The sequence below is a fragment of the Poecile atricapillus genome, chromosome 1, assembly GCF_030490865.1.
Source record: "Poecile atricapillus isolate bPoeAtr1 chromosome 1, bPoeAtr1.hap1, whole genome shotgun sequence".
Classification (NCBI taxonomy): domain Eukaryota; kingdom Metazoa; phylum Chordata; class Aves; order Passeriformes; family Paridae; genus Poecile; species Poecile atricapillus.
The window spans coordinates 131,848,149-131,874,045 of NC_081249.1; the positions used below are offsets into that span (position 1 = coordinate 131,848,149).

At 36.7% G+C, this 25,897-nt stretch overlaps 1 protein-coding gene across 6 annotated transcripts in view; it reads right to left on the bottom strand.

Annotated features, from left to right (window-relative positions):
• PLEKHA7 (pleckstrin homology domain containing A7) overlaps positions 1 to 25,897 on the bottom strand; it is a 156,084-nt gene that overhangs the window by 32,858 nt on the left and 97,329 nt on the right. For 5 of the 6 annotated variants that reach the window (XM_058846205.1, XM_058846196.1, XM_058846218.1 and 2 more), the window contains 6 exons: positions 20,924 to 21,035; positions 15,158 to 15,262; positions 13,301 to 13,373; positions 12,002 to 12,102; positions 5,849 to 6,027; positions 3,447 to 3,932 (listed from right to left, as the gene is read on the bottom strand). In XM_058846205.1, the coding sequence (XP_058702188.1) occupies positions 3,447 to 3,932; positions 5,849 to 6,027; positions 12,002 to 12,102; positions 13,301 to 13,373; positions 15,158 to 15,262; positions 20,924 to 21,035 (1,056 nt within the window). The remainder of the gene's footprint in view (positions 1 to 3,446; positions 3,933 to 5,848; positions 6,028 to 12,001; positions 12,103 to 13,300; positions 13,374 to 15,157; positions 15,263 to 20,923; positions 21,036 to 25,897) is intronic. The other variant, XM_058846211.1, reaches the window with a different exon arrangement.

Consider the following 25,897-nt stretch of genomic DNA (forward strand, 5'->3'; position numbering starts at 1 on the left):
ATTATTAAGATCAGCTGGAATTGGTGACAGTCAATGAAGTCACCAAGGCTGGAGGCTTCAGAGGCAAAACCAACCTGACAACAAAGACAACATGAGCTTTTTGGGGGGCAAGGGGAATCATGCCTTCCTTCTAGAAAAGGATGAATTTTTCTAAGAGCTAAAAATGGTTATTTTGAAAGCAGTACATACAGCAGCTGATATGAGCCAGTTTCATGCAATACTTCAGCCTGCTATAAAAAGAGAACAAAGTTGAATGTGTGTAACATTGCACAGGGAAAGTCATATTCAGAGCTGAACTTTGGAGGCAACTGCCTACAAACAGGCACATTGTGTTTTCTCAGTATCTTAAGTAGGGAGAAACCTCAAGCTGAAATGACAAGCTTTAAGCTGGTGGCATCTCTACCAGACACGGTTTGAGATGCTTAGAGATAATTTGCATCATTTAAAAATAGGCACTGAGACAACACACCGATTTCTACATAAAGAACAATGTCCACAAAGGGCCATGGACTATTTACTTTCTGAGATTAAGAGCAAAAGTGAGCAAAAGCAGTTGTTCTTGGGAATTGATGATGAGGTATAGAGAATATAAAAAGGAAAGCAGACATTAAAGAGTGAATAAATGGCCTGATGTCATATTATATGACTATTGGCTATGAAAATCATTCAGGGTCTGCAATGGGAAGAAACCACACAGAAGTTATTGTAAAAAGAGAAGATAGATGTTCAAAAGACAACAAGTATATTATTAGAAACACTGTGCCCATTCATGGGAATGCACAGAAGCTAACAAAGACAAGCAATGTCTCTTCCTTAAGCAAATCAGGAAGGAAGAGAAAGTTCTACATAACAAGAAAGGTTTCAACACTGTTTGCAAGGAAGTATCTCGACATGACTGCATCTAGTGGGGAAATACTAAGCTTAATTTGATTTATATATTTTTAAAATGCAAGTAAACTGTAAGAAATAGCAAATTATTCATAATTACGCATTGACTAAGTTTATGCAGGCACTGGAACCAGATCAAAACCTAACAATTTCTGAACAGCTGCCATTTGATGGTCCTGACCTTGACCTCTAATTACTTAAAACAAAAACTTCCTGAAAGCCTCCTTTCAAACTTTCTTCCAGTTCTTGAGATCTCTCTGAAAGGTTGGCGTGAATCTTACCAAAGCAGGTATTTCCATTTGCTAAAACCAGAGTGGGATTAGATGGCTACACGGGATGTCGCTGGAGTGCAGCTGAGAGGTCACTAAGAGAGGTGGATCTCCAACATTTACAACTCGACAAATTGAGTGCTTTATTAAAAGGGGAAGTAAAACTTCTGTTTGAAAGGTCTAAAGATGGCACCTAAAAAAGGTGTCATTCCTGCAAGCAGTCATATGAACAACTTCAGTATTTGTGTGCACCCTTTAGCTGGAAGGGTTCTTTCTTGTCATAATCAACTTGCTGGCAAGCACTGCATCTGTACACACCTGAGCCAGGAAACAAATAAAACTGTACTCATTCTGTGTTGAAGAATTATCCAGCTTCTGAATCCTCAGAGGTTCTCTACTTGTAACATTTCAGCTGGAATAACAATCAATGTGAAGCTTTAAAAAATTAAGTGGTCTTCTACTACTACTCACTAAAATCAAAACAGGAAGTCAATCAAATTACCATCTCTAGCGTAAATTTCTACGCCATGCAATCAGGAAGATATTTGACAACTAACACTCCATCTATCATTTGACTACACTGCAGCAACCTCAGCAAGCTAGGAGAAGGTGCCATTTAAAAGATGACTATTAATCTTCGGGAAGGTAACATGCAATTTATTCTGAATGCAGAGAATATAATGGCATTTGTCAGGAAAAGACAAAGAAAACAAGGTCAATTGAGCCAAAATAGACATTTTTAGAGATATGCATATGCAGATACAGAGCTGAATCTAGAAACAGATACACATAGATATACATATATTTCTATCTTTATTTTCACTGAACATTTAGCAGCTCCAGCTGAAGTAGCTAGTTTCTTCTAGAACAAAGCGTGGCACCTGCAACAACACTATCTTAACACTGTACCTGATACACACCCCTAAAGTTAATTTACTGGAAGAAGAAATTAGGAAGAAAACCATACTTACTTAGCTATCAGTCAACCCTGCTGCTGCCAGGAGTTCTGATGTAAAAAACATCAACAGAAGCTTTTTAAGCATTAGCTCATTAGTTTTATCATTTTCTGTATTATTTCAGGCAAGTCAATGTATGTAATAAGAACTAACTCACCAACTACTTTTTTCATTAAACTTATATGCTTTTGGGAAGTCCTGATTGATATCCAAGCAAAAGAAGATGGAAGTTAAATTGACTTTAGCAGTCTAAAAGAACATTAAATAATATAAAAAAGTAAGAAAGCTTCTTCAAGGGTAATTTCAAAGACAAAAGAGTAGAAGAATGGACTTCCATGCAAAGTTAGCAAGCCTTAAACTTCTTACTGGCTCCAAATTTACAAGTTAGCTTAGAAAAGCATTTTAAAAATGCCCAAAGTGTTTTCTCCATCCTAAAAACCACATGCCAATGTCTCTTGTTTGTTTATACTATAATTAGATTTGAGCAGATTTATAAAACACTAATTCAGTAGAATAAGCATATTTGAAAAATCCTCACAAGTAGCATCAAGCCCAACTGTTTTTCCTGCCACTTGACACAAGGTGACATTCTGAACAGATGCACATATTCATCACTTCATTTTCCAACTGGTACTTAATCTGACTTTGAAAGCAAAACAATTATGAGATTTTCAAACTACAAAGGCATTTCAGTGTGCATTTCATCTATTGGTACTATTTATATAATTTTCAGGGACAGAAAATGGAAAAAAGAATCCTGGACCTCTTCCTTAACTAAATGAATATATGGAGACCTTTCAATATGTGATACACACACTGTGACTCTGAGTGCAATGATCTGATAAAGAGGAGTGAATGGATGCTTGGAACAGGAGCAGAAGAGAGAAGGAAAGTAATGAGCAATCTTTACTTTTTCAAGTGGAAAGCAAACAATTACATGTAATTTATATTTTGTAATTGTTTATGAGTAAGGGGTAACTGAGGATTGCACTTCACTTTCTGGCTCTTCAAAATTTAAGCAAATTTAACAAGTTTTAAGCATCAACAGTCATTAAAAGAAGGTAAATAAAATAGCACGTTAATCTCACTTTTCTGTTTGCAATACTGTGACAACATTAAAGAGATTTGATTAGTCAATCCCATACTGGCTTTACCAGGAGATAAATGCCTGAAAAATACCATTCTGCACTGAAGGAAAAAAGTACATTTTCTTACACAGTGTCTCTGTAAAATATTGTTCTGAAATGCACCAAAAGTATTGTTAACACACATTTTCCTTTAATTTAAGAAAGTGCCACTTGGCCATCTAGTTAAAGATGGGCCTATTACTAACCTTTTTGTATCTCCTTTCTGGACTTTTACCCAGTGCTCCACTTGAGCCATGTTACTTTTCCTTTGAAACTGCTTATCTGGATTTGTTCTGGGAACAAACCCTCTTTTATATGAGCCAGTACCATTCTGCTCCACTAGGCCAGCACTCATACTAATTGAGCTAGGAAGTGTTCCGTTCTTCTCAGCTGGCTGAGGTTGAGCTACTTGGGACCATGATGCATTCCTTAAGTCTGAAAATAATGGATCAGCTTCTGTTAACGCATGCTTAGCCTGTCCCTTTTTGGTTTCCAGAGTTTCTTTTCTGTGGATGTAACGCTCCTCCTCCTCCTTTTCTCTTCTTATTTCCTCACGCTTATCGTATCCAAGCATTTCAGCTGATTTCTGGTAACTTTCTTTTGTGTCTGCAATCTCTGCCTTCACACACTCTTTGCAGGCATCCACATGATTGACTTGGGGAACAGCTTGCTGATCCACTTTTTCAGTTTCCCTGAAAAGAAAATTTGTGTCAATAATGAACACTGTTTAATTGTGAAAAGTTGGTGTGGTCTTGTTGCTCTCTTACAAAGGATACCCACAAAATCACTGTCTGCGGACTGTGATACATTTGACACATTACGATAAATATGCTCAGCAAAATTCAGTTGCTATCCCAGTTAGACAAAAGTTAACTTTATTGTGCTGTCAAGGAAGCAGAAATTACTTACATACACCTGTAAAAACGACTGAAAGTACTAGTGTTGTATGAAAGAAGTGTGCAACACAAGATTATGTACAAAAAAGCTGTAAATAAAAAAATCTTCCTATCCTAGGAAACACTGAAGCCAAAAACCCAAAACTAAGCTGCCAAATGCTCATGGCAAAATAATAAAAAAGTCTTTCATATCTTTGTAAATGCCTCAGGGACTAGTCACTTCTGACCCAGAGGACAGAGCAGTATCTACATTTAAGTCAGTATTATTGCCCAGGGAATTTCTATTGGGGAGCTACTCCTGAAGAAAAAAATTGCTCCATGCTGCAGTGCACATTAGTTTACTTATTTACCTCATTACCTTAATAACATCAGAAATCTTGACACTAAAATTTGAATACACTATAAAATGAGTGAGGATTCTAAAAGTTTCATGTCGCTTTTGACAAGTAACATACTTCATTCGCAATTTTCTTCATCTCCTTAGAACAATAAGCTTCCCAACAACTTCTTTTTCTCTCACAATGTAATCGGTTCTCACTGATCTCAGGGTAGAAACTCATCTCTGACACTAAGTTCAGCTTCCTTAAAGCTTTATGGAAAGTAAATACTGAGTAATGCCATGACAAAATTGTTTTCACTTCAGTCTAATTAAAAAAGAATAGTCTACTTGGGAGTAAGGCCATTGGATCAATAATTCTAATGTGGCAGACTTCCCCAATTTTTCTATTATTCCTGTCCTTACACAGAAGGTAAAGAAACACCAGGTTTTTTCTTGATATTTAAATTAAATCTAGAAAGTCTTAACACGACACCATATAGGCTGGAAGAGCCTATATATATCATAAGATATACATATAATTTTTATATATATCAATATATATCTATATCTATCTATCTATCTATATCTATCTATCTATCTATAGATATCATAAGCTCTGGAAGAGATGCTGATCCTTTGTTTATATTTGACTGGCCAGAAGAAAGCAGTGTGAGATACTCAGAGAAACTGCACCATAACATTCATTTAAATCCTCACAGCCCACAGTGGTTAAAGCAGGGCTGTCTCACAGAACAGTCTTCCTTCACATGGAGGAGTAGGGAAAGAATCACATTACAAAGCCAAAATATCAAGAAGGCTACTCCAATTTAAAGAAAAGGAAAAAACTAGAAGCACATTTTGGCACAGGTGATTTTGTTCATTATCAGCTCATACCTGCATAAATTAGTTGATATCCATTAACTCTATGCACTTATGATTTACCCATCTTTAGCATTCTTTTCTCTCTTAACGCCATTTCAATCCTAGTTCTAAACACTCATTTGAAACAACTCATCAAATTTCTGTTCTTTCTCTTTTAATTCTCTCTCCCAAAGGCTGCAAATTGGCTGCTGCAGGCGTATGAATTTGCTCACAGAAACTGGAACTTTTTACCTGAAATTCCCTAAAATATTATATACAGAGAGAAATTAATCCAGGCCACTAAACACAGGCACACAACTTGCATGCATACACAAATACTGAACACCGGGACTTCTTAATTAATACCAGTTAACTATTTTGTAACAGAATGCAAATTAAAAATAATTATTTCTTTAAAATGTGAAAGAGTTTTATGCACATATCTACCAACAGCAGTGTCAGATATCACCGCGGGTGCGATTTATGTAAGATACATTCAATTTTTCTTTAATAGCATCTGAGTGGAACTTGCCTCTTGAGTGAGGAGCGCGTCTGCATGAGAGCAGCCTGGTTCATAGCCCGGATCCAGGCGTTCATGTCCTCCTGGGTGTCAGCACTGAAGTAGTACGTCCGCATCCCTGTGTGCTCTGCCTGAGAGCCAATGACAGAATTCTTGTTATAAATATATGCCCGCATACCTGTGTGAACAGCCTGGAAGAAAAAAGAATAAATAAAAGTCAGACAGCTCTTTCACTTTTTTTCCCCAAAAATCAACTTAAGAATAACTTTTCAGATTTCTTGACTGTTTCTTGAATTTGGGGTGAATTATCACAGTGTCACAATGGGCTGTAAGTGCAGTAAACTCACAAGGCTCTTCAAGTTTTACTGAAATTCTTTTGCCTCTTTCTAGAACTATTAAGCTGAAAGTCCAGTGCTTCTGATTTTCACAGTGAGAAATTTCAGCTTTTCTTTTTTTTTAATTAACACATTTCATTTGCCATAAATACTATACTAAACAAATTGAAGAAATCCCTATACTAAACAAATGTAAGAAATTCTCAATGAGACGTGCAATAGCAAGTAATTTTTTCCTAACTCAATTAATAAAGAAATTTATTCAGACAAAACACAGACAAAAATCTTACATTTTAAGCAATTAAACTGCTAATTTAATAATTGATTATAATGCATGTTAAGATCTTCTGGTTAAAGCGTGCACTTGAACACGTATTAGCTGCAAAGTCACAAGACTTTTTACTGATAAAAGTTAGTAAATGCTGATGGAATTATCACAACACACGAAATACTGACAATGGTCTCTGCGCACTAAAATACTCCATGAAATTCCTCTGAAAACTAGAGGTACTAGGCAATTTCTCTATAAATATATTCAATATTCAAATGGATTCAATATGGAATATCTTCACAACTCTAGGCTAGTTGAATTTAATCAAATCTCATCCACATTTATATTAGCAATAGTATAAATATTACCAAATCATTTAAGTCCTGGAACACTTCAGATTAGCAGGGAGAGATTCATCTCCTTACTTTCCAAAAAAACTGAAGACAGTATACTCTGCTTGGAAGCTCTTGCAATGATATTAAAATGAAATTAGTAATTTAAACTTATTTTTATAAAACTAAGCCTGCTATCATACACAAAAACTAATAGCATTAAATACTGCTGACACAGAGTTTTTTTAAAAAGAAGTAGTATTATAACAAAATTTAAATTTGGCTACATCTGTTTCCAAAGAGTAAATGTATTTTGCAAATCCTGCCTAAATAATTTGTATTATATTGATTAAATCCTCTGCCCCTCATTATTCTAAATCAAATTTTAAAAAAAATTATTGAAGAGACAATCACAGATTGGTTTCAGAAATACAACAGTTTTGACAAAACCCAGGCTATTTAATACAGTGCAGCCTTTTCTAAATTTTATAACTTTAGTTGTTTACCTAGCATTTCCCAAATTGCCATGACCTTAGAGACTTGTATCGACAACTCTGAAGAGCAAAATATGTGCTTGATATTATAGTGCTTGTAAGTAAGCTCTGTGCAAAATTTCCTCCCCTCCTATGGCAGGCTGTTCCCCTGAACGTGTGAAACGTGGCCTTTCCCTTCTGTGCCTCAAGCAAGGAAGCCTGAGTTTGTTTTGAAAACTGGAGACTGAAGCAGAACAGCCGGCTAGAAAAAGGAGGAGGAGAAGGAAGAGAAGGAAAAGGTTACATAAAGAAGTCAAGACTCTTCTGCTCTAAAGAGTCTCCACTTCCCAACAACATTGGCTGAAAAAGGAATACAAGGTGGCTTCTTCTCAATTCCCACTATTAGCTGCCTACCTAAATGCAGGAAAACAGGACTTAACACATATTAAACATAGCTCTGATCAATCACATATTTAGAAATCTTTATGATCTTTAAATGACTTTATTCACGTTTGCCTGGTTGAGTTCTTTGGTTTTCCTTTGTTGTTATTGGGAGTTGTCTTATTTTTTCTCTATTTTCTGAACATGAGAATCCTCAAAGCAAATACGATTTAGAACCATTAATTCATTATAATTTACAGTCACCATCCAGTGCATGAAGAGATGAAAAACTGGCAACTCCAGATATGAAGGAAAATGGTGACTTTGATGTGAGACCTTATGACTATGGAGTTCCTTCACGGAGCAGGTTGATCCCATAGAAGGTGCTAAAATTCAGAAGTGAATCGACTCCTGCAGCAAAGCAGACTATGCATGTCCCACTGCAGATGATACAGTAGGACCCAATCATCCACTGGTTTTATACTTTCTTTAAAAACCCAGAATTTTGGGTAAATATCTGCATAGACTGCATACCACAACAAGAAATTATTTTAACAGTTGTCTTAATTGACCTGTATGCCCTGATCAACATAGCCCACTTGTGTTTTAGGTTCCTCTTTGAACACAGCTGCAAGCACTGCCTAAGAGGCTGCAGATGGAAACAGTATCAAAATGCAAACTGTGCTGTACCACTCTCTCTTGAGAGACTGAAGCTCCCACAGCCATAAACATTCCCAGCCTCAGAAGGAATAGTGGAGATGGTATGCAATTATCAACAAGCACAATATCCTGAAGCTCACAATACATAACACTGGTTAAGGGAAAATTCAAATTTATTTCAGTTATTTATTAGTAGTGTGTTTTATACGCAAGAAAGCCACTCTGTGCCAACATCCTATAACTGTCCCTGCTGGCAGACAGAAGCTAGCAGGCCTTTTGGGTTTGGGATTTTTTTTTAAGGCCAAAGCTATTAGGATGGCTACAGCATACTAAAAAGCCTAAAACACAGCACATGCTCACCATACACACAACAGGGAAAAAATAATATTGGTACCTATTCATGCATTCAGATGCCTTAATGTGGACAGATTGAGAAGAAAAGCAGTCTCTCTCCCATAGTGCACAGTAGGAGAAATAGACAGTAAACCCCAAGAGCATATCAAGAGGACAAGACAAGGACAAAAAAATTAAACAAGTTAAAATCATTAAAATATTTATGTTTAAAAAAAACCAAAACCAATAAACCCTAAATAAAACAAAACAAAAACCAAAAATCCCCAAAGCAATAAAAACCAAACAAACAAACAAAAAAAGCCCACCGAAATCAAAACCTAGCAAAAGACTGTACTAAAAGTCTAAAAGTAACTAATGCCTACAGCTGTTATGTTAACCTCCACTTGTTCAAAAGACCTAAGAGAGAAAAGTAATCATTCACAGAACAAAGCAATAACTAAAGGAACAGTTGTTGGTTTTTTTTTTAAAACCATTGAGATCAATGAAACAGATAGAAAGTTTGTCCTGGTCTCAGTGGTCTAAGCAACGAGCAAATACTTCCATTAGTAAGACCAATTAAAAATAATTCTCATGTTTGAGAACAACAAGGCCTCTAAAGAGGCTGTAATGACATGACCCCCTGTAAACTGACACTATTCCTGTCCAAAGCTATTGTATTACTACAAAGTACAGTCATTTCTCTGTTAATCACAGTAATTCCAGCTATATATTAATATTTCTCAAGCCTTTCCACATCAAAACCTAAGCACTGAATTTGTGCTCACTCATACTGGTACCAACAAAAAACTATTTTAAAAAGTAGCAATTAGATTAACTAAATATCTTTAGGATTTGAGCTGCTGAACTAGGTATGCAGTAAGGATCCCAAGTTCTGGGTTCACACACAGCTTAGTGACAGTGGCTTCCACATAGTCACAGCACGTTGCTTGGCACAAATAAAGTGAAAAAATTGTCAAGAGCCAAAAATTGTATTGAGACCTAAAAGCAGAGTTTCTAAAAAAAAAAAAAAAAATAAAATTAAATGCACATACTGTCATATTTCAAAGTAGGGGTTTGATTGCATTTCAAAAGCCTCTATGCAGTTCTGCAGGCCTGTAATTGTTAAACACTCAAAGAAACACAAAAATTTAAGCTGGACCTCAGGAGGTGATGAAAGGAAAAGGATTTTGGTAACTCCTACAGTGCACATTTTAACACTTTGCAGGCTTTAACACAGACCCCTGTGAGCATGTGCTTTACAAGCCTCCCTCTAACCAAATCATATGCAAAAACCATCCATGTATTTGGTTAGCACATTTCCTTCCTCTAGTTTTGCAAACAAAAGAGTTGAATGTTTTTCCAGTTTTGCTGTTTCCCTAGCTTCCAAACCCATTGCCACTTCAAATGGGATCCAATCCCTCTGTTTCAACAGAAGACTTACAACCATCCCAATAAAAGAATAGGTCAAATGTAAAAAATGCCACAGCGCATTTTCCCACTCATTCAGGTTTTAAATGCAAAAAAAGTCTTATCTTTATTTTGGCTTTAATCTGCTTGTGTGTTCTATTTCTGGCTGCGCTACGCTGAGAGACAGAATGTCCGTCTATGCTCTGGGTCTCGAGGTGTTCTGAAGAGATGAGATAAAGGTAATAGCTGCTGAGTGATGGATGCCAGCACGGGTGTGCTCCTGCTGTGGGGTGCCCACAGCTGACTCTGTGACCGCTGAACATCAGTGTTAGACAGGGTACAACTGTACAAAATCCTCCTGCTGTCCTTGGAGCTGGGTCTAAATAAAACCAAACTGCAGCATCCAGCCTGCAGTCAATCATCAAACACCTAAAGCAGAGTTAAAACTGGCCTTACAAACTGATACATGAAATGTTGATTTTTTTTTTACAGAGTTTTCTAGCATAAACTTTCTTTTACTATCAACACACTCCTTCTATCTATATCAACCTTTTAGTAATGACCCTGTGTTGAAAGTCTCAGGTTACTGGCTCATGATATTTTCAGAAAGACTCAGATTAAATACCTGGTAGAGCTCATACAGGTGTGATATCCTAAAAGGAACAGGGTAAGTCTGCATTTGCTTCTGGAAAGGTTTAACCATACCCAAACCATGGATTCCTCTCCACTTGGACAGTGGTGAGTTAAGAGTGTGTGTAAATGCCATTTGAATAAAATAAAAAGCGGGGAACCCTAGAAGAGTACACTGAGATCCCCTCTTTCAATACGTGCTTCCTCCTAGGAAAAGGCTCTAGAAAAAGAGGGCTTTATGAATCACACTCAGTAAATACTGGAGGGGAAATGTTTTTCTTAAAGATTTCTTTGTAGCTTTGTACTGATAACTCATGCTCAATGCATTTGAAAAAGTACAATAAACACTTCCACAAAGTACGTTGGGTCTTTTTCAAACACATTTCCCAAGTTAATATTTGTTTAATAAATTTCAAACCATTATCCACTTGAACATAGAAATGAAAGTAATAAAAGGCTGTCTCAATTTTAAAACACCTCAAAAAATCAGAATGCAAGAGAAAGTCAGATGTTCTTCATAATTTCAGCACAGAAAATATTTAAACTTTGATTCCTTCTAGATCTCCTAAAGTATGCCTGATCAAAACCTGATTTGTAAATTACTTTTAAAGTACATAGCTGATTTGCTTGATAGAAAAACAAGTTCTGCTCTGAATTTAAATCTGCCACAGGCACAGAAGTCTCTGAACTTTGCCTAAGTGCTGCAGTTTTGACAATCATTTAGAGTCAATTTTTTGCACTATCAAGAAGTATACATTTTATTCATATCTGTGGGCTTTTATAACAAAGACTAGAACTGTAAATTATGCAGTTATGTTTATTTTTAGAAAAAGAAAAAAACACAAAACCACACACAAACTATATCAAACAAGAGTATTTTTTCCTTTAAAAAGTCCATACCACTTTGGATGACTTAAGTGCTGTCATTTTCTACCTGTGAGATCTGAGTCAATTCTTTTCTTTTCAAAAAAACCACAACGAAACCGAACAGACATCAGTTCATTATGAGATCAAGTACTCTATTACAAAGTAAGTAAGACAACTTTTCTTCCAATTTGTAAACAGTACTGGAACAACTTGTCAATACTCATTTCTGATTTTAGAAACAGGCTCTTTACTCAGAGACACTTCATTAAGCTCTAAGGACACTTATGAAATAACAGACATGAATGTCAATTTGTAAGCAAAAAAAAAGTGCTCTGTCACATTTGAACAGGCAGTCAATAAACCTGTCTGCTCTTAAAAACTAGTAACAAGTAAAATAGGAAAACAGATTATGTTTTCATCAGCAGCTTTTCTAATGAAAATAAACTATAATTAGACAATAAGCTTTGCAAATGTACCTTAAAAGAAAATTTACGATTTATACGATCCTCTGGTCCAACTGGAGATATTACATAACTAGGCAATGGAATGCTCCCCAGAACAGACTCTTCTCTGCTGTCTGTGGAATAAAAAAGTAGAATTTAATTCCCTGCACTCTTCAGTGGGCTAACAATATATTCTCTTTTATGGACACAGAGAAAACAGGCATTAAGTAGAAAGAACAGTGGTTCAGACCGACTATAAGGAAAAGCATTTTCCCAAGGACAGAGCAGCAGAGGCACAGGCTACGAAAGAAGCTGTGGCATCTCCATCCTTGTAGCTTTTCAACACCTGACTTGATTAAGCCCTGAGCAACCTGGGCGGACTCCTTTCCTACCCTGCTTTCACCAGGCACTGGGATGGGACACTTCCTGAAGTCCCTTCTGATGCGACTTCACTTATGACTCAACACAATAATACATGCAGAAAAATGTTTTAATTTTAAAGAAAAAAGATTGAAGTTTGTTTTCTTAATCAGACTGGGTTTTTATTGAGTTGGGGTTTTTTGGGGGGGGGAGGGGGGTGCGGTGGAAGGGGGTTGGATGCTGCTTTTTAGCTTCAGCCAGCAGAATACACCTCAAAAATAAAGTTTACTGTGCCAAATGAACAGTGACAGGCTGCAAAACATGATGGCCCCTCCATTTAGCACCGTACACCCAGGCTAATTGCTATAATTAGGAAAACTTTATTACTGCTGGCTCCAAGTGATCAACAGCAGAAAGGCAGCATATAGAAATATGAATTCCAAGTCTGATATTCTGTAATGCTTTCCAAAAACTGTAGAACATGACGTATTCAAAACTAGAAAATAACCTTATGTAATACCTAGTTTGGTCTAAGATCACATCTAACCTTTTTTTTTTGGTAGAATTACTGGATTCAGAAGTTCTCTTTGTCCCTTGGATTGAAATTGAACCACTGCCCTGATCTGGCCATAGCGCACTCTCAAAAAACTCAGACATCCCAGTGCAAGGAAATAGGTACCAGAACACAGACCAGAGATGTGATAAATCTTATTTATTCCAGTCAGATGTTCTGCAATGTAAACTGTGGCATATACCAAACGTAAATCACGTGAAAAGATATGGCATCCTTTGCCTCCCCTACTCTGGCCTAGAATTTGCTGTGTATTTAATTGCTGTCTGGCCAAGCAATTGTTTCACTGTTCATCTCCAAACAACTAACTTTATCTGAAGACTTCTGTTAGTTCAGGCATTCACCATGACCTGTACAGGTGAACTGTTCAGACTAACTCAGAACAGCTATTATCTACTCACCTTTGTAGTAAAACAAACAATAATCAGCAAGCACAAACCATCGTCTCTTCCATAATCGCATTCCAGAGCTATCCTGAAATGCAAGAAATGGGGTACACTTTTCATTTAAGGAAAGTTAAGACACAGCACTGATCCAGTGAGTAGTTTACCAGAAGTTTACCTAAATCTGACTGCTAACTGCAAAACAAATGGTTTGTATCTTAGCAAAATATTGTCTACTAAGAAAGATAAGAGGCAAAACATCCAGCTATAAAATAATGAGTGCAGAATATTCAAACTGCTAATTTTCATTAAGTAATTAAATCCTTATCCCAAACAGCATTCAGATTAACCTTGTACACAACCAATGCTTATTTTATCTGCTCAGATTTATCTCCAATAAGGAAACAAGTCCTTTTCTGGATGGCACAAACTCCAACAAAGATTGCCTGCAGACCAAAATGAAAATCACTACACAGCTGGGAAGTATGACCTCACATTCCAGGCAATGACATCCTATAATTCAATCACCATATGTTACCCATGCCTAAAATGTAATTTAATCAAATATTCCTTATGAAATAAATCAGGATGCATAATGTGCAAATTGTAATGAAGTATAATATAATATGCCTGTGGAGGTATATATATATATATATATATATATATAACCTTGTCAAAATGAGTAATATTTGCATTGAAATTTATTTCTGAAGCTTTTAAAATTGCCAGACTATAATCTAGTCAAGTACAACTTCTTCAGCTTGCTTAGGCTTTGATAAAACCAGCAGCATAAAAAGCACCTTCAGGTTTTAAGGGCTTTACAAGCAAAGGTTAGGGGACAGAAGGAAATAGGCTATAGAACATTGCTCGAGCTACTTCCCTCTCCTTTCTGCAATCAAATTAAGTATAGATGGACTTTCTTCCATTCCCATTTTCATGCTACAACAAGGCTGGCAACACATCCAGTGTCTGAGTTCTGATTCTGTCCTGAAAACTAATGGACTTGGGTTGTGGATATCAACAGAGCTGGGAGCGGAACACAGCAGAATTACATTTCTCCACAGAGGAGAAAGCAGACAGGTGACAGCTATTTCATTTTCCTGTGCATGTAAAACCATAATCATAAACCTCAGATTTCAGACTTCTCCTGTCCACCCCTAAATCTAGCTGCTTGATCTCTGGTGATAATCTGGTAGACACAGGCTGCCAAATGAAAAGCAGGGAAATTATTCTCATACAACAAACAGCTTTATTTACTTATTACACTCAAAGATGTGTTTCTGTCAGCTTAAGAGTTCAAGACATAGTAGCTGTAGAATTCTGTTCCCTGGATGAAATTCTATGACCCAGTCTTTGCTGGCTACTGGTCTTGGTGACAGCCATGCGTGGTGAATGGGTCCCCATTTCCCATAATTTTCTCCCTCCTGCTTCTGGAGAACAAAAAGGCATAGGGACTGGAATTAAGCCTTTGATCAGGGTAGAAGGGCATAACCAAGTAGACAGAATAAAGCCTTCACAGCCAGCCTCAGGCTGACAGTGTTCTGAGGGAGTCAAAGATCAGCCTGACAACAAGCCAGCAGGATAAACCAGTGGAAAATAACCAGATCTAGATAACCAAGTTATAGCCTCAACATTGAGCTGTGAAGTTGATGACCATTTATCAGTTCCCTCTTCTGAATCAAACCCATTTGTAAACCTTGGTTTTCAGACTTGCCAAGCATGAATTCCTCATCATGTAAGTCTGTGGAAGTACCTAACACTGCCCTGTGTCACCAACACTCGAGCTTCTGCTTTCTCAGTTTCTCGGAAGGCACTTGCTCTCCCTTGATGATTGCATTGAAGTATATGAACAGAAACCAGTGATCACATGCATACCTGTTTGTGCAGCCAGCCTCTTACTATCACAGGAACATTGGGATTCCTCCTGATTGCTTGCTCCCTCTTTCCAAAGCTGTGAACTTTGTTTCCAGTCTTCACAACCTGTAAAGAAGTATAATGTAGCAGTAGTTTCTAAACTGTACTGAGACTCACTTCACATTACAAATATTTTTACTGCAACAACTTATACTTCATTACACAGCAACAAAGCATTCATGGCATTTTCAAGGGCAAATAAACAGGCAATGATATTTACAACAGAACAAAGTCAATCTTCCACTTTCATCAGGATGGTGTGCCAGCTCCTGCTGAAGAGCAGTAACACTGGTGTGTCGAGTCAGAAAGGCGGAACTGTGGAAATTTTAGTGTGCCTGGGAAGTATTTTTGAGGGCTGCATTCAAGTCTCTCTGGACAATACTGCACAAGTCTCTTACATGAACAGGACTTGGAGCAGATGAATCCCACTCTTGCTCTTCTTTGTTTGGGTTTTTGGGGCATTTTTGATGGGGTTTTGTTTGATTTTAATTTTTCTTTCCTGTTTAAATTCAAACAACATTGCTAGCTTACTAAAATACTTGGACTCTGGGCCTGCAAACAAAAGGAGAAGACAGTCACACTACCAGGGAAGACCTACACAGCAGTCAGTGGAAATCACAAGGACTAGGTAATGATTTGTGTCCTGATGAAACCTCAGTTTTGACTCACATGGACAAAACTATTTCAAAAACAAACAAGCAAGGCCCATCCACCTGTGAAAAAGCAAGAATCACTCAGTGAGTAATTTGCCTGTTCTTTTCCAGCCTCAGCCCAGTTTGCTCCAATTGCTTTAGGATAGACTACCCTTACAGTTGCTGCCAACTTCTCCAAGAAAAAAGATGTCCTAATTCTTTCCTACAGTGTCTCTCTTTTTAATCTCTGAGCTTGTCAGGGTACAGGTGCTCTGTGAGCTGCAGGCAAACAGAAGCTCTGGAAACAAGTATATTCATCACACACAAACGGTAACATCAGAAAAATATCTCAGTGTACTGCTCCTGCCAGTCAGGCAACAGCTGGACTAGAAGACAGCGTATAATGTAAATAATTCTAGCAAAATATTATAACTTTAAATGGATTCTGTTGATTTGATTGATGAAGGTCAGACTTTACCAATCTGCACTAAATTTCCTGTCTCAATGACGGGTTAAGATAATAGCTATAATCAGTATGAAAAGAGTGCACTTCTTTTTCTGGTGCTATAGCATCTGAAACAGTAAGGTAGATGTAACAGTTGTGAGGAGATATCAAAGGGCAGGGTTTCCCCACCTCCCCAGACAGTTCAGTGAGAGCCTGCACAAGACCCACCAGTGCCCCAGGGCACCACAGGTGGCCACTTAAGAAAAAACCCACACTTGTCCACCTGTCCAGGGTTGTTGGGACAAACCCAGCAGAGCAGGTTGTAAAACATGTTTCTGAGGAGGTGCCCCTGTCACCCAGCTGGCAAAAACCAGTTCATAGCAAAAGTCAGCTGAGGATGGTGTCACCGAGGCTGTGTCTCTGCCAGACCTGTAGTAAGGCACCCAGCTAACAGGCTGCAGAGCACTAGCTTTGAGAAAACACAGCCATGTATGGACTTCTTTAAAGAAAAATAAGAAGTAAACAATATAGTTGAGTTTTTAAAAATTGTTGCCAAATGTTAAGATGCAACAGCTACATTAAAAGGGTGATGAAAAATAATGAGGCCCAAATATGTTAAAGCTCTGAAAGTCAAAAATCTATTTTTATTTTGTTTCTACTTTATTTATACTTTGTAGCTGAACAGAAACCAACTTACACAATGTACAGAATTTAATTCCCTAATTTTTCTCTCATGTAGATCTTTGGAAGGGTGGAGGAAATGAGGAGTAGTTGAAGTATACCTGATTTAGCCTTACAGCAGCATTTAAATTTTTTTTTTTTTAATCAGATCTTTTAATCAAGCATTTTCTCTGATATTAATTTTTTAAAAATGCAGACCGCAATGTGGAAAAACCATCCTTGGACTTCGTCAAAAGATCAAACAATTTCTATGGCAAAGGAGCAGAAAGATTTTTCCAAAGGCTATGTATTAGATGTCAAACCAATACCCATAACGGAAACAAAATTATCATTCCATGGTGCTTTATATAATTAAAATGTTCATATAATCTTCAGTATTGATCATCTCATTTTGCTCTGGAATAAAGCAAAGCATAACAGATACTGCATGTCATGCCTTGCTTCCACTAGCTAGACTAAGAAACTGGTTTAAAAGGAAAGGTATCTTTTTAATGTATTTCTCCACACTGCAGTAGTCTTCTCCTAACTTAAATTATTCTGATGTCGTTGTCGTGAGTTTAAAAATGCAGGTCAGCACAGCCATCTGTATCACTGAAGACAGAAAAGTCACTCTTGACTTCAGTACATTTGTTATGCTGACTTGCTTGTGAAGGACTGCTAAGTTTTTTGCAACAAAACCCAAAAATGGCAAGAGCCAACATTATCAAATCCCTTTTCATGACTGCCTCATCTTCTTACAGTAGCTAGTAGCTGAGGAGGAAAGTTGCTAACTTATGTAATTTTTTTCTTTCTTTTAGACAGAACTGACAAAAAAAAAGCATAGATAGACTTTTATTTGGAACAGATTTTTTTAAACAGTAAACAGGAAGACTGTATTTTGTTCAAAATATGCAAATACATATGCATAATAAAACATGGAACTTTCAACCTAAAATGAATTTAAAAAAAATCAACCCACAAAAAGCCACCTGTTTAAGTCAAACTCTAACTCAAAAAAATCTCAGTGTTTCAGTTTGAAATGAACTTATGAATCCTTTCAGTAGCTCTAATAAAATGATACAAAATCCTTATTTTTCAGATAGAAAAAACAAACTCTCCAAAAATTCTGCTCTTAATTTTGAGCATTCACATACAGTGACTGTGAATTAGACCCTGTGTTCCACTCCAGCTCCAGACAGCCCCAGAGCTGTCACCACTGCTTGCTCTAACTACATTCTTTACTTGTATTCCTCACCAGCTTATGTCAGAGAAATACCAGCAACTACCAGTGTCATCAACAACTCAATGACTTCTGTTATGCAGAATCCATCCAAAACACGCTCTCAAAATGTGGGTAGTAAAAACATCCCCTACTATCCTTTCATTTATGACTTGGCCAAAGCCCTGTGTGGCACCGTAACATTTACAAACTTCCATTCACACCACCAGATGTTTTAACAGCCTAAATTCCAAATGTACTTTACTGTCAAACTGAAACAGATCCTTATTCCTCCATAACCTTAATTATTAATCAATATAAATGGCTTTTAATGTGGTTAATGAACTGGCGATGAACAAGCAGATCTTTGGGACAGAGAATAATTGGAGTTTATCAGAATGCCCTTTTGCTTCTCATTCTCTCAACCCTATACCCCTCAAATGTCAAAGACTAGGATGGGCTGCATTGGTCTGAAGTCTTTAGATGACTTACTCAAATAGTTCCTATATCAAAATCCTGTCCTGAAATATGCACAGCTCTATAGAAAAAAAACAGTCTGAATTTGGCCAGGATTCTGACACCATGCATATACCAATCTGTGACGGCATTTGCAGGACCAAATTATAGAAGCTTTTCATAAAAAACCCCAATAATTAGCCATGGCTAAGTAGAGAATATGAACATGTCTCTGGCTTCATGTCTGCATCTGGGAACCTGCTCTTTGAAAGAATGATCGTGGAATTCAGGGAAGAAAACATTTAGAAACAGACAGAAGGACCTTAAAATCTACTCACAACCTGCCGAAAGTCAACCTCAAAGTGGAGGACAAAGGGTCTTTATTTTACACCCTTTTTTCTCATTGAAATCATTGAAATTTCACTTTAAATAATTTTTGTGTTAGGCTGTGAAGGAATTCAACAGATCTTCTAACTTAACAAAATGAGAGAGGTGATTTCAAGCCTGTTAACATGTACAATGATGAAACAAAAAGCATGTAAGAAAGATGTTGGTTCATCTTAATTAAAACTCCAGTATTTGTTAAGGACCCAAAGTAGAATGGATCTTATAAAAACAAACTTGGTGGAGAAACAAAGTACTGGCAAAGCCTCTGTGAGAGCTTTATTCTAAGTCTAAAGCTGCCATGTGTTAAAAAAATCCACACCTGGGAGCTTGCCAGAAGCATACATAGCCACCCTTACACTGAACTCCAAGCAGAATAGAAAGAGACCCAAACCACACCAAGCAAAGTCTTGGGAGGTGATTCTGGATACTCTCTAAGCTGCGATGAAAAAAGCATTACCCGCCTGTTCAGCTGTGTGGTTCTGACATGCCCAGTGAATTAGCCTCCAGCATGTGGGTGGCCTGGGAGTGGAATCCAGTCCCCATTTTTCTGACTAGATCAGTGCAAGCACGGGATAAAGGGACGCAGGAGGAGCAGGGGTCAGAGGTTGCACACTTTTTGGCACAAGTGTGATCCTGGCTAAGTTAAAGCCAACAGTGTCCCTGAAGAATTCCCCAGCTCAAAGCACCGTATCAGGTCCCCAGTGAGTTTGCTGGTTTAAAGTAGGAAAAAATTATATTTCTGCCTCTAATGCAGGTTTAAAAAAGCAGAGTAAGGAGGATAAATAGGGTAAAAACAAATGCTGACATACTTTGGTAAGTTCAACTCTTCAAATATCAAAAAGAAGTGCTTCAACTAATTCAAGTAACCTACTACGCTTACCGTTTGCAGAGATAATTTCATCCAACACTTCAAAGATAAATTTATTCTTGAGATTTGATACATTACAATGTTTGTGTTGGTCCAATCACTTATTAACTGACGGTTTTAAAAAAAATATTTTAAAAAATTATTTTTTGGCTTTTCATGAAATTTATCATCTCCTATACTCAAGCACATCAAAACATTAGTAAAAGATTTTAAGTATTCCAAATAAACAAAGTATCTTTGCAATCAATTCGATGAAGTCCTTTCTCAAACTCAGTTACATAAGAGGCTGCCCACTTTTACATTTAGGAAAAAAACAACAGAGGTTTAAGAACTCCAGGCAAAGTTAAGAAAATTATCTTACCTCTGCTAATTATTTCAATATTGCTCTATGCCTTTTCATCCAGACACTACCATTCTCACTGTTCTGTAATTTATTGTAAGGTCAAAGAAGCATTAAAATAGATGGTGACACTTCAAGTACAGCACTTTATTATATTTTGTTCAATAATGGACACAGGTCCTTTGTCAATGACAAGGAATGGACTTTTCCATTATTAAACATTATGTGTGGGAACTTGGTGCCTGCACTGTCTGTGCACCACAGTGATGAAGAAAAGGATTTAATTGTTACTAAGAGGAGGAAAGGTAGTAAGATTTCATGAAAAGGTAAGAACTGCAAATTCCTGGTATCATGCATCACTTCTTGCCATACACGCTGGACCATCAAAACACTTGCTGAAATCCTAATATTACATATATTTACTTCCATTTGTGAGACTCACAAACTTTCTATGTCACAATAATCACTCTGTTAGAAGTTACCATTTAATGCTACCATGTGGGTATACAGTGCTTCTAAAAGAGCAGTAACAGTGCTATTACTGCTGCATACAGTGCTGTTAAAAGATTTGTGTCTGGGTAGAAGATATTGCCTCTTCTCTGAGGCATTACTAGACTGCTAGGCTAAATCCACAGCCCTACTGAAATCAGCATAAGAATACTGGATTTAAAATAAGTGAAGTTCTGATCAACAAGCTGAAAAAATAGTTTTTTCTTTTACCTTAGAGCCATGTTTTGTATCAACAGCAGATGTAGTTACTGCAGTGGATGTTTCACTGACCATGCTTGAAGGCCTTTGGTTTATTTGTTGGTTGGACATAGATGAATTCTGTCTAGAAAGCAAAAAAAAACAGGTAATCTAAAGCACATTGTTTCAAACATTGTTTGGCCTTATTATATTTAAAATTCACAGTGTGAAATGAACAACAAGTTAGTCAAATATTTCCTACGCATCTACGAGTTCCTTTGCACCACTCCTGCTATTTTGATTTTAGGTCTTTCTCAGGCAGTGACATCTGATGATTGGTATTAGTCTACGCATCAGGAGGGAGAAACCAGCCAAATTGTATGCAAACCCAAGTGAGAATCAAGATATAACAACGAGTGTGGTAAGCGAGAGGATAAGGCCTATGCAGTGAAACCAAACTGTGCCCAATTTAGGGACCTGGCCACAAACCTGTGAAAGAGCCAATACTGGGGAGAAAAGGACAGGAATCAGCACTTGGCAATAAAATGCTTTTTATTTAAAATCAAACTGAATCTAGACTACTGTTAGATCTTTCACTAACTTAATGCTGTCTCTTTGAATCTGCCCAAAATATGATTCATAGCACAATATGAATTACTAAAATACCTTTTAAGCAAAATGGTGCAATTCATGGCAGATAATTGTTAGAAACATGTAACTTCTGAGTCATCCTAAGATTCCAGAAATCCTGATAACTAGCTCAGATATCCATTTAAAGCATAAGTGAAGTCAATCCTACCAGAAGAACCTGTTCAACAAGTAAGAATTCAGTATAGCCACCCAGAGAAGAATTGAGAGGATAAACGGAACGGCAAAATAAAATCTCTGTGAAGAGAAGCTTCAGCAGTCAAGCTTGACACCAGCATCGAATGAAATTAAAACCACAGGTGGTATTTTCAAAAATCATACAACATAATTTAGTAAATAACAAGTAGCAATACAGTCACATCAGAAAAGAAAACACAACAAAACAAACAATTAACAACACATGATTTTCCTTTTCCCAGTCACCAAAGCCATTTATTAGAAAAACCAAAAATAGTATACAAGCTACACCAAACACGGTTGCTGCTACCACTGAAATCCAGATCTGAGCACAACAGAAAACAGAACAATTTGGGGAAGTTATCACCATTATCATGAGAACAGAGAAGAGCCTGTGATTTTAGTAGCCCAACACAGGGTTTAACAGAAGACAAAGTATTTTCCAACACAGCTCATTATCAGTTACAACCTGAACAATTATCTATCCAAAAGCTTGTATAGGTGGTTTGGTGTTAGGGAAAGATTATTTTTTCCATTTGTGACCAGGGTTTCAATGAAGCTTGCAAGTAAGTAACACAACTTAGGACCCATTTTATTTATACCTTGCATATCTGGCATTAATTCCTTCTTTCTAGATTTCATGTAACACACCTCAGTTCCAAGATATAAGAAAAACTGACAGCAAGCCCCTAAAATTCCTGGCCATCCTTTAAAGCAAGAGAACTTAAATCATGTCAGTTTGAGTTAATTTGCCTCACCTCTTATGGACCAGATACCCTACTTAATCATTTAATCACACTTTAACCCAGTCTCTACAAAATGCAGATTAAGAAACTTCCCATATATGACACTGCCTAAGCTATTTCAGTTGATGAAAATGAAAAATACAATTTAAGTTTTGACAAATTGGAATTAATTTTTCCAATAAAAAATTAATGAAGAAGAAGGAATATCCCCAGAAGAATGGTTTCAATTTAAAATTTCTACTCGGATTTTACAGATTTTCACTATTCCCCAAAATATGGTTTCACAGCAGGTTAAACATACTGCACTTTCAAAAAAATGTAAGAATTACAGAGGAAAATAAGCTATATGTTTAACAAAACCATCATGAGAAAGTCGTAATACAATACAGAACGATAAAAACCTAATTTCTAAGCATTTATTATGTGATCATACAGTGACTTCTCTTCCACTTGCTACTGAAAGTGATCACTTCCAACAAACCAGGCTTTCCCTCTCTAGTAGTAACAAATTAATGATGAACTACAAATTCACAAGCAGAAAAATGCTTTTTGAAAAAATGTGAGGTTGTTGCCATGGAAAAATTCAAATAGCAAGCAAAAGAGATATTAAGCCCATTGAAAGAGAAAATACATTATTATTCTACTATAAAAAGTCTACAGCAGCAAACACTGATGATGCAAATTTGCTGTACTCAACATTTAACAGAAAACACAAAACAATACTGCATATTTATCTCCATATTGTATATAGTATTTCAAGGTTACAGTAGGTATTTTTGCATGAAACCAGAACATAAAACTCAGGTATTCAAGTCTCTCAACAGCTAATCAATATTCTCAGTGTTTTTAAAAACAAATAAAACCAGGCAGAATATGCAGAATTACCTGAAACATCCTGGCATGTTAAGGGAATTAACACTGTCCTAGCAGTATTTACAGATTCAACTTAAAAAATAAGTGACTACAGCATTGACTCTGTGCATTCAGAAACATTAGTTCAAAGTTACTATTACCACAGATGTTTGATAATAGCTGTTATCCAAGATACCCCATTCTGTCTTTGTAGTGATGGTGTTTTACTCTTTTCAGGCTAGTTTTCCTCCTGCTTCCCTCAAGTGTGTGAATACACACACACACAATTGCAGTGTGTCCATTTGGAACTCCAGTACCGTGTAAATTTTTTTACGTACTTGAAAATAACACTCTATATAATATCTCCTGTCAAGCAGCTCCTGTTCTACTTAAACATTGCTAGTATGTCTCCAGAAAAAACATATTTACCAGCTGAAAAAATTACATAGCCAACATTTGGTTTATCAAAAAAACCCAACACTGAAGAAGAACAATAATAAAAAAAAAACTACACCAGTAGACCATATTGAAAATGCAATACTCACGAGAGATCATATAGATCAGTCGACTTGGAAGATCCACATCCATACCAGCACTTAAAAAGTTTACTTGTTAGGATCAGACATGATGTAGTAACATTGTGTCAATCTAGTTTTATTACTAATAAATTTCCTAATCAGCTAGATTAGGAAACAAACAAAAAACAGCTCTCCTAGTGTTTCTATACATGTAAACAAGGTATTTCTTTTGAGGTTGTTTGGGTCTCCTCTTTCCTCTCCACCTGATATTTTTGCTGCTATAGTAACCAAATGCAATAGATAAAATAAGATGGCTCTCTCCCCAGAGGTGATACACAGGTTTTATCAGGCACACAAAAACAGGCAAGAAAGAGAATTGCACTCATTGGATTTAAGCACACTATATTTTTTCTTCCATATGTCTACATTTATGTTCAAATCTTATCTTTTTTACAGTAGTAGCTTCTCATTTGCAAACACGTTGCTATGACAAATATCATACAGCTCCTAATACACAACTAGTACTGTTTAACATTAGTTACATGGCTGTACCTGCCTGATTCTTCCTTTCTGTCCACAATTACTTAAAGAACTGTTATTTAACAAAGAGAGGAGAAATCTAAACATGATACACAGCTATCCTAAGTAATTCTATCACAGATGCTTTTCAGGGACATGCATACATAACAATGTAGTTAACTAAAAACCTAACACCTGTCCAGCAGACTCATCATTAATTCTCACTTTTCCATCAGTTAAGAAAGATCCCTTCATGGATTAAGGGCTCATTAAAAACATGAAAGCAAAGCACAGAAATTAAGGGGGAGTTATGAAATGGAGGGCCTTCCCATACAGCAAGATACTCAGATTATTTCAATGTGATCCTAAAGACCACAAGTCAAAAGAAAATGAAAATTATGCTATACAAAAACTGAAATGCTGGAAGAAAGAGATAGAAAATAATCTTCAGATGTAAGCAACCATGATGCCAAACTGAATTCAATCCCAACAGAAAAGTAATTCAAAGGAGGATGAAATAAAAAACATCTCTGCAGCTTTTATCACTCAAAACAACATTACCAAGGAAAGGTTATTTTTAAATATCAGATCAATGAGTAACGGCAGCCAAAGTATGTTAATAATTATTAATAAAGGAATAGAGAAGGAAAAGTACAATTAAATTATTATAACAAACAATGAGCTCATAAACTGAATCTTGCAGTCACCTATGATCAATCATTCTGCCAGAAATAAAGAAACCTAAAAGTGACATGCAGAAAAGCTGGCTCTCAAGCAGAGCTAGTGAAAGGTACAGAAAACACATCCCACACACCAAGTGACCAAAGCTGCTAAACTTGGAAAACAGAGTTCAAGGTAGGCATGTGATAGTGGTCCCAGCTAAGAATGTTTTAGGAAATAAGGAATTACTAATCACTATTTAAAAGAAAAAAGAAACCTGAATTAGAACACCTTTAGAAAAAAGGAATAGTGTAAAGATCAAAAGATAATGAAATTCCAAAGTCACAGGTTGCAGCTACAATGGATTGAGAAAACCAGATTTCAGCTTGAAAAGCAAAATTGATGTGATATTGTTTAAATGCCTCGGGAAAAGACTAGTGAAATAGTCTCAGCCTTCTACTGAAAGTGTCCAGTTCTCATTGCATCAAGTGAATCAAGGGTATTTGGTTCACAACTGAGTCACAATCAAGCTAGGGTTACATCATTCATTGCTGTAATTTTCCAAAACTTCTTCCCAAATCTTCTTGCCAGAACACTTATTCCAGCATGAGGAATGGCCAGGGCAGTCCCCACATTCATCATTCCTACATGACTGTAAATTACTTTTCTGATGTAAAATGCGTCCTTTTAAATAGATATGTGTGTTGCAGCCCGAACAAGTTTGTGCTCACTTCTCCCCACTAGCTCCCAGTCAACATCTGGTGACAACTCCTTGGCCCTGATCTTAAATTAAAATCAACCAGTCAGTAATAAATCATGTTGCAAGAGCACTGAAGAATAAATCACCTTTTATGAAACCCTCAAGAATGCTACTGCTTCAGATAGGG